This window comes from Strongylocentrotus purpuratus, unplaced genomic scaffold (genome assembly GCF_000002235.5).
Source record: "Strongylocentrotus purpuratus isolate Spur 01 unplaced genomic scaffold, Spur_5.0 spur5_scaffold_18, whole genome shotgun sequence".
Classification (NCBI taxonomy): domain Eukaryota; kingdom Metazoa; phylum Echinodermata; class Echinoidea; order Camarodonta; family Strongylocentrotidae; genus Strongylocentrotus; species Strongylocentrotus purpuratus.
The window spans coordinates 8,475,391-8,492,029 of record NW_022145603.1 but is presented as its reverse complement, the minus strand read 5'-3'; the positions used below and the strand labels follow the sequence as shown (position 1 = coordinate 8,492,029).

Genomic DNA, 16,639 nt, shown 5'->3' with positions numbered 1-16,639 from the left:
GTGAGACAGAGATCAAGAGCAGGATAGCTCTCGCTAAATCTGCATTTTCAAAGTTAGGCAAAATTCTGACAAATCGAACAATGAGTATGAGGACCAGAATAATAGTATTGAAGTGTTACATCTATATACCCAGTACTTATGTATGGTAATGAAAAATGGACTTTAGCCTCTGATACTAAAAAGCGTTTGGAAAGTTTCGAAATGTGGTTTAAAAAGAATGATGAAAATCCCCTGGACTGACAAAGTTAGTAATGAGGAAGTTCTTACACGAGCTGGAGTGCAAAGGAAAATGATACGTGAGATGTTGATTAGGCAGTTGAAGTTCATGGGTCACATTACACGTAAAGAAGGCCTAGAGAATCTTGACAGGGAAAATTATGGGAAGAAGGAGTAGGGGGAGCTAGGAGGAGGATACTTTGGATGGACAGTCTGCAGAAATTGTTGGAAGAGTGAAAGAACTGCATGGGAGTGGTACTAATACAGAAGGCTAGGAGCCGAGGGGTGTGGAACAGCCTAATCGCCAAAATCAAACGATATGGCACTTAAAGAGAAAGAGAGAAGTGCCCCCATTAAAAAAAACAAGAGCGCCTTAATCCCTTCTCACAAATACCCCTTTTTTTTAACTATTAAAAAAGAGCCCCTTCCCATAAGTGCCCCTTTTCATCTATGGTGGGTGCGGGGGCGTCGCTAACCTTTTTCAATGGGGGTGGGGGTGGGGGAGGTCTAGAGGCCACGGATTACCGACAAAAGTAGCTACCAATCAATGCCAATATCCCAAAGCTACAAATTTAACCCTAGAAACTTGGGGTCATCTTGAAAAATATCCCCGACTGTCAGGGAAAATGTACCGAGCGGCCATTTTGAGCGGCCATTTTGAAAGAAAAAAAAATAATAAGAGGGCCTCCTCCTTCCTATTTTTCGAAAAAACAGGACGCTCAACATGTTTTTTTTTTAAATTTGTCCTAATACCATTTTTACTTTGACACGTGCTCATTTTCTTTTCTAATAGTGTCTTCATTTTTCCCTTTCGATAAGTGTCCCCTTTTCCTCATATCATTAAACGTCCCCCTAATTTGAAGCGACTAAGAGCAATTTATATGAATAAAACAAATTGAAAATGAAATTATAATTTCATTTTCAATATTCTTCATCATTTCTTTACACTTTCTCTTACTTGTAGTAGAATCCTATATGGGACGAGATTGATTCTGTAACCTCGTCTCCAAAAAAAAAAAAATTGTGAGTTTTTTTAATATCCAAGCTAGGCCCATTTAATTAAAAATTAAATTAATAAATAGTATTAAATCAAAGAAATAATGGTAAATCATGTTTGAAAGCGAAAAAATGTATACAGATATTTTTGAGAAAAAAAATCAATCCCAACTAGAAAAGTAGACACTTTCTAGTCTAGATAGAATTCAAAATTGTGTATGTAAAGATATTAAGGTACTAGGTTGCGAATTTTACCCTGGATTTAATTGTCAAGATGGCGGATGGCGTGGACATCGACTTGTACGCCGACGATGTTGATCAGGAATTTAGCCAGGTCTGTATGCCCTGTAGTGAGGTAGAAATGAAGGATAGATAAGAGAGAATGTTAGAGAGCATTTTATGATTGGATATGAGTAAGAGAGTGTGTCCTAATTTCAGTAATAATGCCATGATTGTGAGTCCCATTCCCAACAGTAGAGAGGCTAGCGTTATGTCTCATGAGCGTGTGCGTGTGCATTACGGTAGTTACGGTACTTGCTGCATGTACGTATACAAATAGGGTGTCTGATCGCGCACCCGATGTTGTGTGCTAAAATCTTTCCCATAGAGATTGCACGCATCCCTATGTATGTGGTCTACGTGCATTGCGCGATCATCCAAAATTGGTCAATGATTTTATGAACAAATTGAAATTCAAACCTTTATCGCTCGTGATCCTGAAGGTGAACTCAATAAATGAGGTGTCATAACACATATGAAAGAGCAGGTAGTTTGACGCTTGTTCAGAAACCTATCCAAAATTTGAATTGAAATCCGGCGTGGAGACCCTACTAAAACATAGAGTAAAGGAGCCCGTAATCGGCCAGCTCCCGTTTTCGGCCGATTGGTTGGATACAAGGTAAAATCACTCTAAAATACATCGCATAATAGCATAACACATATCCCACACATACCATACCATGCCAGTGTCACTGAAGAACCACATTTGCAATGGAAAATATATCCTAAAATATCACATTTTAGCGATGTAATCGCCGGTCCCGCTACCCAAATCTGAAAAATCGAGTATCTTACGCGTGTCTGTAAGAAATATGGGTACCATAAAATGAGCTTTATTTCAAGTATTTTTCAGATTTAAAGCCCGATTTTGTGCTAGTCGCAAGCTCAAAAGTATGTCATCGCATGTATTAAATCAATGCAGCCGCACACCGCGACGCACACACGATATCTCTATCTAATTCAGATTCCAACTACCGATCACCGCTGTGCCCGTCTTCGGCCAGGCGAGCACCAGGGAGCTCCGGCGTGGGATACCTGCTCCGCCCGCTTGTGCTGTACATCAGCGCGGAAACGCACGGCGCGCGCGAGCGCTTCCTATTGACTTTGTACATGCGGCCGTAAACTGAAACGCTCGGCCGATAACGGGCTCCAAAACAGTGAAAATTGAAATGGATATTGTCATGGCAATTCGTGATTTTTTTCTGGGATTCTTTTTTTGTGTAAATAATAATAATATTTGCTTCATGATTTGAACAAGAAATGATAATAAATAGGAAGTAAAGAGTCCTAAAAATAGGATTTTGTCTTAAGTGGCCGAAAACGGGCTACTTTACTCTACCCAAAATGAAGTAAATATTCATTAAATGTCCAAATAAAGATCATGAGTTAAAAGTCGTTATGTTTATTACCTCAGTTTCGTGTCGATTTTCTTGTTATTTTCGGAGTATTTTTCGGAAAAACATTGAAATTAGTAGGGTGTCTGAACGATTTTTCAATTTTCAATTTGGGATTGTTTTTCACCATTTTTGTTTGATATTTGAATTAAAAATGTAATCAGAACAATACCTTTCAAATTTCAAGTCTCACCGATGTTTCTATCAAAAGATACAGCCCCTCCGAAACGCTGGAATATTCATAGCATTTTGATCAGAATCGACGAAAAAGACGTACACGCAGAGTTATGTTGTTTTGCTAAATTTAGCCACACAGCTGTATCGCGCGATATGCAAGCGTAGGCACAGTGTACGCTAGACCGAATTTTCCGTCTCTTTCGTTCGTTAGCCTCTTATTGGGGTAGGGTCGGCCGGCTCTCTCTTTAGAGACGGAAACCGTCTATACACATTCCCTTGATAACGCCACGGCCATTTCAGGTCGTAGCGTTTTGCCCCCACAATCCCCCAAAATGTCATTTTACCTCATGCATTGATTATTTAAAATTAGGAGAAGGTTATACTACATCGGTTCCACTTACCAACTTGACTGAAATAATCCGTTTAATGGTCCCTTTTAAGGAAATTATGGGTCAAAATCGACATCCATGTTGAAATCTTGTAAGCCGTGTTAAACTCTCGCTGCGCACGGAGTCATCTAAATCAATCTCATCCAGGGCTCAAATTAATTTTTTGTCCACGGGGGCTCTTCCCCCGAAAAAAGAGCCCCCGTGAGCCTTCTCACGGGGGCTCTTTTATTACTGACGGGGGCTCTTTTTTATACAAATATCCATTTAATTGGTACCTATGATACTCCTCAATTATTTGCTATTTCATCATTATCATTTCAATCAGCATTTTCCCTCTTACAAATTTACAAGCTACATAGCTGTTACTGGCCTGTGTATATAATATATACGCATACAACACTGATCTTTATGATGTCTTTAACGTGACATATCTTCTTCTCCCCTTGCAAACGAAAAAGAAAACATGGTCATTAAAAGGGATTAAGCGACAAATAATGATTGTGATTCAAATTGATGCGAATATTTGTTTGAATAAGCACTGCTATTCACCCGAATCTTCTTTATAAAAACAACTTTTACAAATCTCAGCCATGCTTACTGAGTTGAGACGTTCCATTCAATTTAAAATACCCATTACATAATACACTTCTCCTAATCTCAAAGTGATCTTACAGCACAGTGGCAAAATTGCATGGCTGAGATTTGTAAAAGTCGTTTTTACAAAGAAGATTCTGGTGAAAAGCATTGCTTATTCAAAAAAATCCTTGCACAATTTGAATCACAATGATTATTTGTCGCATGGTCCTTTTATTAAATAACCTTGTTTTCTGTTTTGTTTGCAGAGGGAGAAGAAGCTATGTCACGTTAAGAAATCATAAAGATCAGTTGTATTGTGCGTATATACATATGATACCAGAACAAAATGTTGATTATCAGAATGTCATTTTGGAATACCTCTATACAAATACCACATTGTCTTTAGTCCGTATCAGTATTAGTATGATCCATTATAAAGCTATTATTCTTTATTTAATTCAGTATAATGCTTTTCCTCAAAAATAGTTTTGCTATTTTTTTAGGGTCGAGACGCTAAGAAATGGTTTCAAATGTACATTACACGAACCCTGAACCATTGCAAAATGATGGTGGTTCTCTCTCTCTCTCTCTCTCTCTCTCTCTCTCTTTATTTTAATTATGCATTATCAACTACATATAAAGCAGCAACCAAAAACTTAGGGTTATCTGAGATAGGTGAAAGTAAGAGTTAAAAAGAAAGTCATGCTAAAACGGCGCTTCACTTCCCACCGCCCCCTGAAAAAAATAAAATAGATTAGTAGTCCTCCTCTCCAGAATCCACCTCCCCCCCCCCCCCCCCGCTTTAATATCACATTTTCACTTGGCAGCCCAAGGGGGCCGGGGATGGTAGGAGGGGGTTAAACCCCCTACCCCCCCCCCCCCCTGCCGTAGATCTGCCCATGTTACCATATCATTCCACGACATTTTGGTCTTCCTCTTCTCCTCAAAAGGGACTTTTAGATTTGCGTGGACGTGGACGTGGACGTACGTGTTACGTCCTTTTAAGGCACTGGCAATCACATGTGACGTCCTTAGAAGGAGGTCACACGTTGCAGTCCACGTTCTCATCGTGCAAATCTAAAAGTCCATAATATTGATTTACTGGTCGAGGTCATTATTTGCTGACAACGAAAAACTTCTCAAGGCCATGACCATATGTTTCTGCCCTTGCCCGATCGCCTCCAGCTCCAGCAGATAGACATGGCGCGGCAGCGTGCGCACGCACCGCTACTAACGGCGCAGTAGGCCTATAACCACTGCTGACGGCGGCACTGCACTGCGAGCTGAATCTTGCACGCCTATAATCTTAGTTCCATTTCATTGGTTTAAGGTTTGAAAATTGAAACTCAATATTGTGTTAAAGCTATTACAGAAAAGATTATCTTTATTTTATAATTCCACCGGGGCGATTTTTAATTTTGCAATCGCCCCCGTGAGCAACCTGACGGGGGCGATTTTGTATCTCACGGGGGCGAATCGCCCACCGCCCCCGTGTATTTTGAGCGCTGATCTCATCCCTTCTAGTCTACGCCGAAGGCAAAACGATTATGAAGGAAAAACTGTGCGCCATCTACACGTTCGTAATGGCGTTATCACAGTTTTTCCTTCATAATCGTTTTGCCTTCGGCGTAGACTAGAAGGGATGAGATTGATTTAGATGACTCCGTGCGCAGCGAGAGTTTAACACGCAGGGAATAATTTTCCTCAAATTTTTTGATTAGCAATTTCAGGCGATGTATAAATATTTCAAATGAAATTCTGTACATTTCTATGGAAGAAAACTGCTACACAAAAGATATTTTGTATAGCAGTCATGCAAAAATGCATAGCAAATTGCGATGCGATACCAGGAAAATTATTCCCTGACACGGCTTGCAAGATTTCAACATGGATGTCGATTTTGACCCATAATTTCCTTAAAAGGGACCATTAAACGGATTATTTCAGTCAAGTTGGTAAGTGGAACCGATGTAGTATAACCTTCTCCTAATTTTAAATAATCAATGCATGAGGTAAAATGACATTTTGGGGGATTTTGGGGGCAAAACGCTACGACCTGAAATGGCCGTGGCGTTATCAAGGGAATGTGTATAGACGGTTTCCGTCTCTAAAGAGAGAGCCAACCCCTACCCCAATAAGAGGTAACGAACGAAAGAGACGGAAAATTCGGTCTAAGCGTACGCATGTCATGCACAACTTGCAGCTTGAGCCACACTGTCTCTGTGACATGTGCCATTGACTAGTATGGCTAGCCGTTCGTCGCACAATAAACCCGGAAGTGAATACACGTTATACTCAATGGCAATATCGAGGAGACAACGTGCACGTTGTCTCCTCGAACGGCTATCCATACTTTCATTCACTATACACGCAGATGTTACGCAATGTAACAATGGTTTAGACTGAGCGGAGCTCACGCCTCCCTAATTAGCTGATCCGAAAAATGTGGAGAAGGGTATTTTCAAACTGTAATCAGCTGTGATCCCTGGCGGCTAGCCAAAAAATAGGCGCATAGATATATTCCTTAGGACTGGGACTACTTATCGATCGGGGCATCATATCTCAAAAGTGACAAACCTCAGAGTTAGCCAGGACACAATGTTTAAATTGCTGTTTTGACCAAGATATTTTTAGAATTTCGGGGGTGACCCCCCTTCGGAAATATTGGAATTCACCTGCTCTTTCATATGACACCTCATTTATTGAGTATCACCTTCAGGATCACAACAGATAAAGGTTTGAATCTTGAATTGAAAAAAAAAACTTGACTTTTTTTGCATGGTCGCGCAATGCACGTTGACTGCATAGGGATGCGTGTAATCTCTATAGGAAGAATTTTAGCACACAACATCGGGTGCGCGATCAGACACCCTAATATTAGTATACACTTTTTCACAGGTTTCACGGCAATCTGCTCCACAATACAAGTGCATTCCGATAGTGGGTTGCGGGCAGGCGCACGCCTGTGTGAAGTTATCTACCGTAATGAGGATCTGAGACATTACGGTGCCATTATTATAAGTAACTTTTAGCTTTTAAAAGAAGCATGCAGTGTTTAAAATAAGAGGAAAATATGTATTTTGTCTTTAAAAAAATCATTCGATCGGTATGTTGTCAAGAAGAATTTTTTAGAAAGCAGTTTTATTATTCAAACATTAATGTTTTTTGGACCCGACTTATTCATCCTGCATGAATCAAAATGGCGGCTCGAATGTTGTCTTTCGATTTTTGCCCCAGTTTTTAAAACTTTTAGAGACATGATAATGGCACTAAAACATCGCCAATCATGGATGAAAATAATGTCAAATGGGAGAATATACCAATCTGAGCCGAGGTACGCATGTGTTGATTTATTGGACTGATAAAAAAGGTCATTTTTAAGGGACATACTGATGACATGCGCTATTTATAGAGGCAAGTGGCAGATCCTGCTATCTGAATTCGGGACACAGGGTCCCGATTGGTTCAAGGCCGACAGGACCCCGTTTATAAAAGTCCCGACATGACTCTGGCCTAAATATAACATTTCATAATATTTTTTTTTCAAATCACCACAAACTCTGGCCTTCCCAATTTAATATTTGTATTCCTTGTTTGTTTGATTTTGTATGTCTGTTTGTGTAGGAGGCAGAGCAGTACAACTCAAGCTCAGGCGGTGTGGACCTCTATGATGATGTCATAACAGCACCTTCAGATGGCGGTGGCGGTAAGCCTCAAAATGTAAGTTTGAAACCGATCAGCATGTGTGTTGTGAATTCATGTGTTGCTCAGCTATGGGTTGGACTCTGCACCTGGGATACAAGTTTCATTTTCTTCCAGGGAATTTTTCTTTCATATTCTTTTGGTCGCCACTCGGACTCGGGAAATGATAAATGGGGTTTGTATGGGAAATATACAACAGAAAATGAGGCCCTTATGATGATTTTTATTTTCATTTTATTTTCATTTTTTCAGAAAAAGATCATTTTAGCAGTATGTTTTTTTTTTTTTTTCTTCATTTAACAACAAGGGACAAAAGGAACAAGCAGGGATGCCAAACGTGATTTGTTTTAAATTTTGCCTTACTGCACTTGTAAATATGTATGTTAAAAAATACAATTATCAACCCTGATCAATCCTGACTTAAAAGGCTGATGCAGTCATCTGCAGTGTATGGGAAACAGCAGGTGGACATTAACAAATGTAGCTGCATGCACTAAAACGTCCTACGTGCCCTCACTTCACTTATCTGTGTGTTGTAAAACACAGGAATGTAAATTGCAATTAGTTTAACCTGAGCGCTTTACCGTGGCGTATGTGAACGAGTCTTAACAGTGTTCTCTCTCCCTCTCTCTCTCTTTCTCATTCTCTCTCTCTTTGTAAGCAGGTGTCTGGGGGTGGCGATGCTTCTAAAGCTCGTCGTCATTCCAGTGATCAGCATAACTCCAATCAGCCGTCCTACTCGGGCAAGAGAGTCTCCCTCTATGTTGGCAATCTTACATGGGTGAGTCATAATCCTCAACATTTATTTCTTACCCAGGGATGTCGATTGTCCTGGCTTTTGCCTGAATTAAGGCCATGTTATCTCTCCGTTCCAGGCTTCATATTGGAGGTCAATTCCAACGTTACAGAGAAACATTTCCAGACAATTTTAAATTTTGAAAAAAGAATGTTATAGCAATTTGAAGAAAATCTACAAAGGAATGATATGTGATTGAATATGAGTTGCTAGCACAACAAGTCAGTTTCCTATGAACCATTCATCAAATTTATGAAAAATTGAGTTTTCACTAACTTTCTAACAGAATGACCGAAAATGGGCCTTGAGTATTATTCTGAAATAACCTACATGTATATAATTCTTTTAAAGGAAGTGTTTAGGTTGCTGGGGTTATTACCATTTCTTGTACTGTTTATTATTTAGTTGTTCAACAGTGCAGTTTCATGACCCTAGGCCAACTGGCCACTGCTTCTGTTTAGACTGGCTTCCAGATATTGTTTAGTTTATGCGACTTCATCTTAAAGTAACTCTGTAAAATTGCCTCAGGTTCTGAAACAAAATCCTGGATTTAGCTCATGCTGCAATCATAATTATAAACCTTTAGGTCAGTCAGGAATCCCATGACTCTTACAAGCCGATCGCCTGGCTAATTATCAAGATATTTATGATTGGAAATCAAAATTTGATTTTTGTTTTCCTTACGGTTTTACAAGCCGATCGCCTAGCTAATTATCCAGATATTTATGATTGGAAATCAAAATTTGATTTTTGTTTTCCTTACGGTTTTTATAACACTTCAGTCTATTGGGGAAAATGAATATGGTAAAACTGGTCACTAAAGGATTTTTACTTTTTTGAGGCACTTCATGATCATTTTGAAGCGCAATTTTTTTTAGGGCTTCAATATTACACCATACCACAGGCACTGATAACACGTAGGGCCGTGTATATCAGATTTCAGATTGTTAAACGATGCCTTTAAACTCTTGTTTGCAGTGGACCACGGACATGGACCTGAAGCAGGCCGTCAATGAGCTGGGTGTGAAGGACCTGCATGAAATCAAGTTCTTTGAGAATCGAGCCAATGGCCAATCCAAGGGGTTTGCAGCTGTACATGTGAGCTCAGACAACTCATACAGGCTCCTCATGCACAACCTAGGAAAGAAGTAAGCTCTAGCATCTTTCTACTCCTCCATATGTTTATGCACATTAAAGGGACTTGGTAACATTGTTCAGATGAGAGATAGTGGTGCTAAGGTAGTGACTTCAATGCTAGATGTACAATTAAAGATAATCTGAATATTTGAGTGAAAACGGACCATTATTCATGGTACAAATTGAGAAAAACTGATCTGATCGATTCCTTAATTCTCCCAACTATATTATTACAATTTAATTACATTTTAGGTGAATGGAAATCGTTACAAAGCAATAAAATGGCTCTACATTCCATTCCAGACATTTAAGTGTTGACAGATTTTTTATAGCCTGTTTTATGTCTTTTTTTCATGGAAAAACGGTTGGGAAAATTCAAAAATGGTTGGGAGAATTTACCGTTAGAGGGTGTCATACATCGACTCCTTCAAAGAAAACCATAGATATCTTTGTGGTTTGAGAATTTGTTCAGGATTTTTTGCATGTCAGAGGTTAGTACAGTAGCAGGAATATAGTAAGTAACATTTTATACAAAAATTAAGCAATTTTTTTCATCAACCTTCGACAATGTTACCAAGTCACTTTAACAAGACAAATTCCTGTTGATATGAGCCATGAATACATTGCATTGAATTTGAAGCCTTACAGACATAGAAGGTTAACAACAAATGTCATAGGGCAAATCAAAGGTATTTGGTCAATTGCTGCCCCATATGTTTCCAAGTACTTAAGGAGTTCTGAACTCAAATTAACATCATAAGTGTCATTATACATCATATTTAGATTTTAGACAGCTCCAAGTTCTAGAAGGGCCGTAACCTGTTATAATCATGATCAATATACTAAAATCCTAGTTAAGATGAACTTTGAGTTCTGGTAAATATAGAAAATAAATTCTCACAGAATCCAACTTACACTAAATGTTCGAGATTACAAATAAATGACATGTGCCAAACAATTTTGGTAGAAAATGTATAGTGGCTGAGTAATGAGCATAGAAAGATAAGGAAATCCGGGTAAGTAGGCCCAGACACCATGTGCTTAACGCAGGTTACTATGTGCAAATGGGTGTTGTGGTTTTTCGAAGATGATGTCTGGTAAGTTTCTGTGCTGGTTCAAACAACCAATCTACTGCAGGATTAAACAATCCAGAGTGAAACATAGCAATTTTCTCTCAAAACATGATTCCCATACCAGAGCTCAAGATTAGCTATAAGAGTTTTAGAGGGGATTTTTGCCAGTAGATCCTTGCTTGTATGGAGACTTGGTGGATGTGTACAAGAGCTTGATTTGTTCATATCATATGAAGTGTTCATGTAATGCTTTTTATAACTCTAAAATATTATTTGTTATTATGCCTTTACCAGTTATACAATGTTCTAAAGATAATGGAGTTGGTGTGTATCAAATCATATCCAAAAGGTTAAGAAATTAATATGAATCTAATCCATAATGTTTTGTCTTTACACAGAGAAATTCATGGCCAGCTTCCAATGGTCACTCAGTACAATAAACAGAACTTTGGCCAGTTTGACCAAGCTTCTAAGAAAGGTAAGAAGAAATCTCTGGTCCGTATTCTACTAATTCAATTAAACCAACCCAGGGTATAAAATCCTGTTTAATAAAAGAAAAACTTAAAGGCCGGCTGTACTAGTTCAGCCAGAAGGGATTAGACCACACAGCGAGGTCACTGACAGGTGGCTATCTCATTAGCTCAGCTCTCGATTAACATGAGAAAAAGAGGATCATGGGGTACCAACAGGCACTGATTGGGGAAGTTTTCTATATAGAGGGAGCAAGTAGCTACAAGAAGAACAGTGTGGCTTTAAGGTTAACTTCCTTTGTTAAACCTGATTGTGTCTAGCTCAAGTCCGGCTGGACACCGGGGCTCTTGCCTCTAACTGTCTTCAGAGATAAATGGCATTGCCAGGGTATTCAAGGGGATCCTTCACAAACAAGAGTAGTATGGTTAAAGACAGGAAATACCCTTCCACCCCCCCCCCCCCCCCATAGAAAAAATGAAAAATAAGCACTTTAAAAACAATGAAACAAACATTGTGTAAGGCATTCAAATAGCTAGGATTACAGAGCATATATGTAGGAAAAATATTTCAAGTGAAGGCATGTACACGGAAGTGAACTCGGGTTCAATTCCATGTATATGCTTGCACTTTTGCATGCATCAAATATTATACTCATTCTCACTTTTACTTCCATTTAGAGTACTTAAACTCTTTATCTCTGCACAAAAGTGATATTTGAAGTTCATGATTTGAACACAGTATACTTGCATGAAACCCTAAACATACAGAGCAAACTTTGCATTTTTATGATTGATGTCCTTTAAAAGGAGAGGGTCGTCATTTGCCAAGTGCAGAAAGCCATGATTCACTGACACCATACTTGGTGTGAAAATACCATTAATGTATGTACATGTACAGTCTACACACAGCAAACTCGTAGGCCTTTCATGAAATATCCCATCATCTTGGGAGAGTGTCTAATTATGATAATAATAATAGCTAGTTCTTATATAGCGCTTTTCAGGACCGAAGGCTCTCTCGAAGCGCTTTACAGATATATATATATTATTACCCAAGTCATCGGATTCAGGCTTACCCGCACACAATGTATGCACATTCTCCACTCCCTGGAGAGCATTCCAGTCTGGTGTCATTTTTACAAGCGCACACTTGCTAATGTAAGCACATAAGCTTTCGCATCCTATCGGGTACCCATTTAACACCTGGGTGGAGAGTGGCAAATGTAGATCAATGTCTTGCCAAAGGACATTAGTGCCGCTGTGGGACTTGAACCGTGGACCTCGTTATTCACAGTCTGGTGACATATCCACTCGTCCAAGACACCTCTAATGCGTCCTTTTAATCCTGACCTTATCTCTCCTCTCTCTCCTCTGCCCCGCCCCGCCCCAGCACAAGATAGCAGAGAACAGCGTCCAGAAGGCAGACCTAACAACCCAGGCCGAGAAGAACGCTTCAACCAACATAACAACAACTGGAGAGGTGGCGGTCAGTATTCAATTCTATTCAATTCAATTAATTTATTTCGCAATATAAAAATCAACAAAAGTATACAGAGTAACAGTAAATTTTAACTATTTTTACAAAGGTTATATGTAGGGCTTTTCATAAAGGTTGCAAAAACCTGTGAAGTTGGATCGCCTATTACAGAATGAAAAGCAAACAAAAAGAATGATAAAGGTTATAAGCACACAACAATAAATTAAGTAAAATAAGCAAAGTACAGACACTTCAACTGTCTATAAGACAGGAGAAAGTAAAATAACAAAAATACTAATAAAGGGGTAAAGGGGGGAAAGAGAACAACAATGAAAGTATGAATGGAGCTGACCAGATCTCTCTTGCAGGCCTCTCAGCACTTTTTCTCGTCAAATCCGTAGCTTTAATTAGTATAATGATAGAAACTAGGATGTCGTTAACAGCACTGGTATCCACTGGCTGAGGGTTTATGGCGCTTGCTCTAATCAGTTCGACCCCTCTGGGGCTCTGCCTGTGGTACTTTGTATACTTTACTTCAGAACAAAAGTGTGTTAGTGTACAGGCTTCACGCTAATTTACAGAAAAGATGGACATCCATCATGATAATTAGATGGGAAGTGCCAATTGTGATATGGATTTTCACGGATGATTTGTAAAGCTTTTAAAGAAATTAGAAATGACAAGAGTTTACTTCATAGGAAGCTAAAATATCCCCCCCCCCAAAAAAAAGAAGCCATTAAACAACAACACTCAAAAGAAATTGCTTGCTATTGCTTGGTATTGCTTGATGAAATTGTTATTAGAAATTCTACAGGGGCTAAGGAATGCTGAGAAAATGCTTTGAGATCTGCCGAGGTACCTGCAGAGTACGGACTTTTGATGATGTCATTTTATTTTGCAAAGTCAGGAAGATTCAGGCAATAGGCAATATTTTGTTCTGCTTCTCTTTTGTTTTCTAGCCCAAGGTGGACAAGGCGACGGTAGAGACAACCGTGATAATCGTGATAATCGTGATAATCGCGACAATCGCGATTTCCGCAACCGCGATGACCGTTTCCAAGATAGACGTGGTGGAAACTCTTTTGGAGGCCCTCCTAACAACCAGGGCCCGCCTCCTCCAAGATTCCAGAACCAGGGCCCACCTCAAGGACCGCCCCATATGAATCAGGGACCACCTCCTATGAACCAGGGACCACCTCCTATGAACCAGGGACCGCCTCCCATGAACCAGGGACCGCCTCCCATGAACCAAGGACCGCCTCCCATGAACCAAGGACCACCTCCAATGAACCAAGGACCTCCCATGAACCAAGGACCTCCAATGAACCAAGGACCTCCGATGAATCAGGGACCGCCTCCGATGAATCAGGGACCGCCTCCGATGAATCAAGGACCGCCTCCAATGAATCAAGGACCGCCTCCAATGAATCAGGGACCGCCCCCACCCATGAATCAAGGTCCTCCACCTATGAACCAGGTAAGAATGGAAAACATTATAAAAGATCTTGCCTGATTAATTGTTGATTCATATTGGACGACCTTTAAGAAAGTACATATCTCGGCCAATATCAATTCATGCATGTTGGATTCATTTTGTATCTGCCCTAGACTATAATCTCAAAAATCAATTTTTGTCTGAAAATTACAAATAATTCTGTATTTTTTCTGGTCCACTTGGTTTGAAATGGTTGGCCCAGCCTCAAAGGCAAGTGCGTTAGTGTCACCCTTGCTGTGTCGTCAACAATTATATCATAATTGTTATGATATGTTATGAGACAAGTTTGTTATATACAATATGCTTGCGGGTGCACCATGTGAGAGAGAGAGAGAGGGTTGAGGAGTCCTGGAAAGAACTCTGACTCCGTAATCTTTCTTGGGTGTGTAGTCCTGAAAAGGACTGTTTGTTATCTTTCTTAGCTTATAGTTCTAGCTTATGGTGCACCCGCAAGCCTACTGTATATCTACATCACCATGCAAGCCGACGCTTACAAACAGCATCTAAGTTTGTTAAAGTTATTTGATTTCCAATATTGATAAAAATCAGTATTTCATGGTATCAAACGTGATTTAAGAAGTTTGTGGTTAAAAAGTCTTAACAATATCAGAATTTGGGTGCCCAAGCCACTTACAAAGTCATGGAGTCGATCCAGACACTTCAAAGGTTCATGTTATAATGATTGAATGTATCTTCCATGTACTTGAGACTTGTGTGCCATACCCTGGTAGAGTTACTAAATTGATTTGATTGATTTTCTATCTTACAGGGTCCACAAGGTCCCCCACGGCAAGGACCACATCCTCAAGGTGAGTCAAGCTAACGAGAGAGAGGTTCATTCAACATTTGCTCCCTCTAAATGAGAGGTTCATTCAACATTTGCTCCCTCTAAATGAGAGGTTCATCCAACATTTGCTCCCTCTAAATTTGTTGCAAGCTCTATTCTATTATTATTGTATAAATTGCAGTTTTATGGATTAAGGTCTTCCTCTACTCTGGTTTCAAAACTACTTATCTAATCGTGTGCAATATGTTTTCTACAATAATGTTTTCTCTGAGCCCTTAAGTGTTTATGAGGTGTTCCCCAAGGATCTATCCTTGGCCCACTTTTATTTTTAAAATTTATTAATGATCTTCCAACTGTTCAAATAAGTTGAGATTGTTGATTGATTGCCAACGGCATACTATTTAAATACCAGCCCAGCTTTTGGTAAGACATTACTCCACATTTGCCACTGTCCATTTTGGTGTAAATGGGTACGTGATATGCAAGATCGCTCAAAATGTGGCCACTCGGCGATGATCTTGGTGATAATGTTAGGATGCCAGGAGAGATATGAGCTCTATACAAGAAGCTACCTCTATCATTATTTTCCAAGGATGTAGGGTTAGTGTAGGGTTGCAGTTGGGTTTGTGTTTTGGTTAGGTCTAGTGTGTGGTCCAGTGTTCAAGTTCGGAATTTGGCTAGTATAGGAAATTGAACGTGGAGCAAATGGTGTTGCTGGAGCATGTGTGATAGAGTGGAACAGATACCAAAATGCAAAGAAAATACAGTACATATAACCTTTTATAGTAGTCACTTTTCTGTACAGGCAACCTATCTAAAGTGGTCACCTGTATAGTCTTAATTTAGGAAGCAATTGAATATGTCCAGAAAAGCCATATATGTATATAGTGACCTCCTTTTCTATTTCCCAAGTGACCCGTACAGACAAGTGTAATGTAATATAAATAGTCAGAGAATGTCAGTGTACAAAAAACAGAGAATAGACAGAGAGAACGACAAGGGGAGTCTAGACGCACATTAAACAGACACATGGTGGTAAAGAATGCCCCCTTTGTTATGCCCTGTTACACATTTTCAATCAGCAATGCCAATCTTTTACCCAAGAAAAGGTTGTGTTGCTGCAATAGGTTTCCTCTCTGCAGTTTACCGTATCGTGTGCTCAAAGCTTAGATTGTAATGTGCACTGATTGATTTACAGGTCCACCACCACCCCGAGGTATGCCTCCACCCAACCAAGGTCCTCCTCCAATGCAGGGACCGCCCCGCCCAGGGGGACCTCCACCGCGCGGCCCTCCTCCAGGGGTAAGTTGGTCACCCATCTTCCAATTGAAAATTTGAGTAGTCTGAATGAGTTACATTAGAATATGAATGCCATGTTCATTAAGATTTAGTTTGAGAAAACGTCTTTTATTTTGCTGTAATCAAAGGCTGTGATATAGTTCGTCCAACTTGATATTAATCATGAAGTGGCCAGGTTATTCTTAGTGTTCTCTTAGCTGGAAGGGGATGGAACTCACCCCCTCCAGGTTTAACTCTCAGAATATCTGAAATAGCTCTGTGGTGCAAAAAAGAAACCAATATTTAAAAAACATGGCGAGAGATATTCTCATATCATACAGCAAATCCAGAAAGAGCTTCCGTCATCATATGAATAATTTTCTTCCACTGCTTGACT

General features: G+C 39.7%; 1 protein-coding gene across 3 annotated transcripts in view; it reads left to right on the top strand.

Annotated features, from left to right (window-relative positions):
- The first annotated feature begins 1,420 nt into the window (after positions 1-1,420).
- LOC577326 (cleavage and polyadenylation specificity factor subunit 6) overlaps positions 1,421-16,639 on the top strand; it is a 39,101-nt gene continuing 23,882 nt past the window's right edge. For all 3 annotated transcript variants that reach the window (XM_030989137.1, XM_030989139.1, XM_011675489.2), the window contains exons 1-9: positions 1,421-1,546; positions 7,652-7,747; positions 8,394-8,510; positions 9,504-9,673; positions 11,134-11,213; positions 12,596-12,691; positions 13,642-14,159; positions 14,947-14,986; positions 16,163-16,266. In XM_030989137.1, the coding sequence (XP_030844997.1) occupies positions 1,487-1,546; positions 7,652-7,747; positions 8,394-8,510; positions 9,504-9,673; positions 11,134-11,213; positions 12,596-12,691; positions 13,642-14,159; positions 14,947-14,986; positions 16,163-16,266 (1,281 nt within the window). In that variant the 5' untranslated portion in view covers positions 1,421-1,486. The remainder of the gene's footprint in view (positions 1,547-7,651; positions 7,748-8,393; positions 8,511-9,503; positions 9,674-11,133; positions 11,214-12,595; positions 12,692-13,641; positions 14,160-14,946; positions 14,987-16,162; positions 16,267-16,639) is intronic.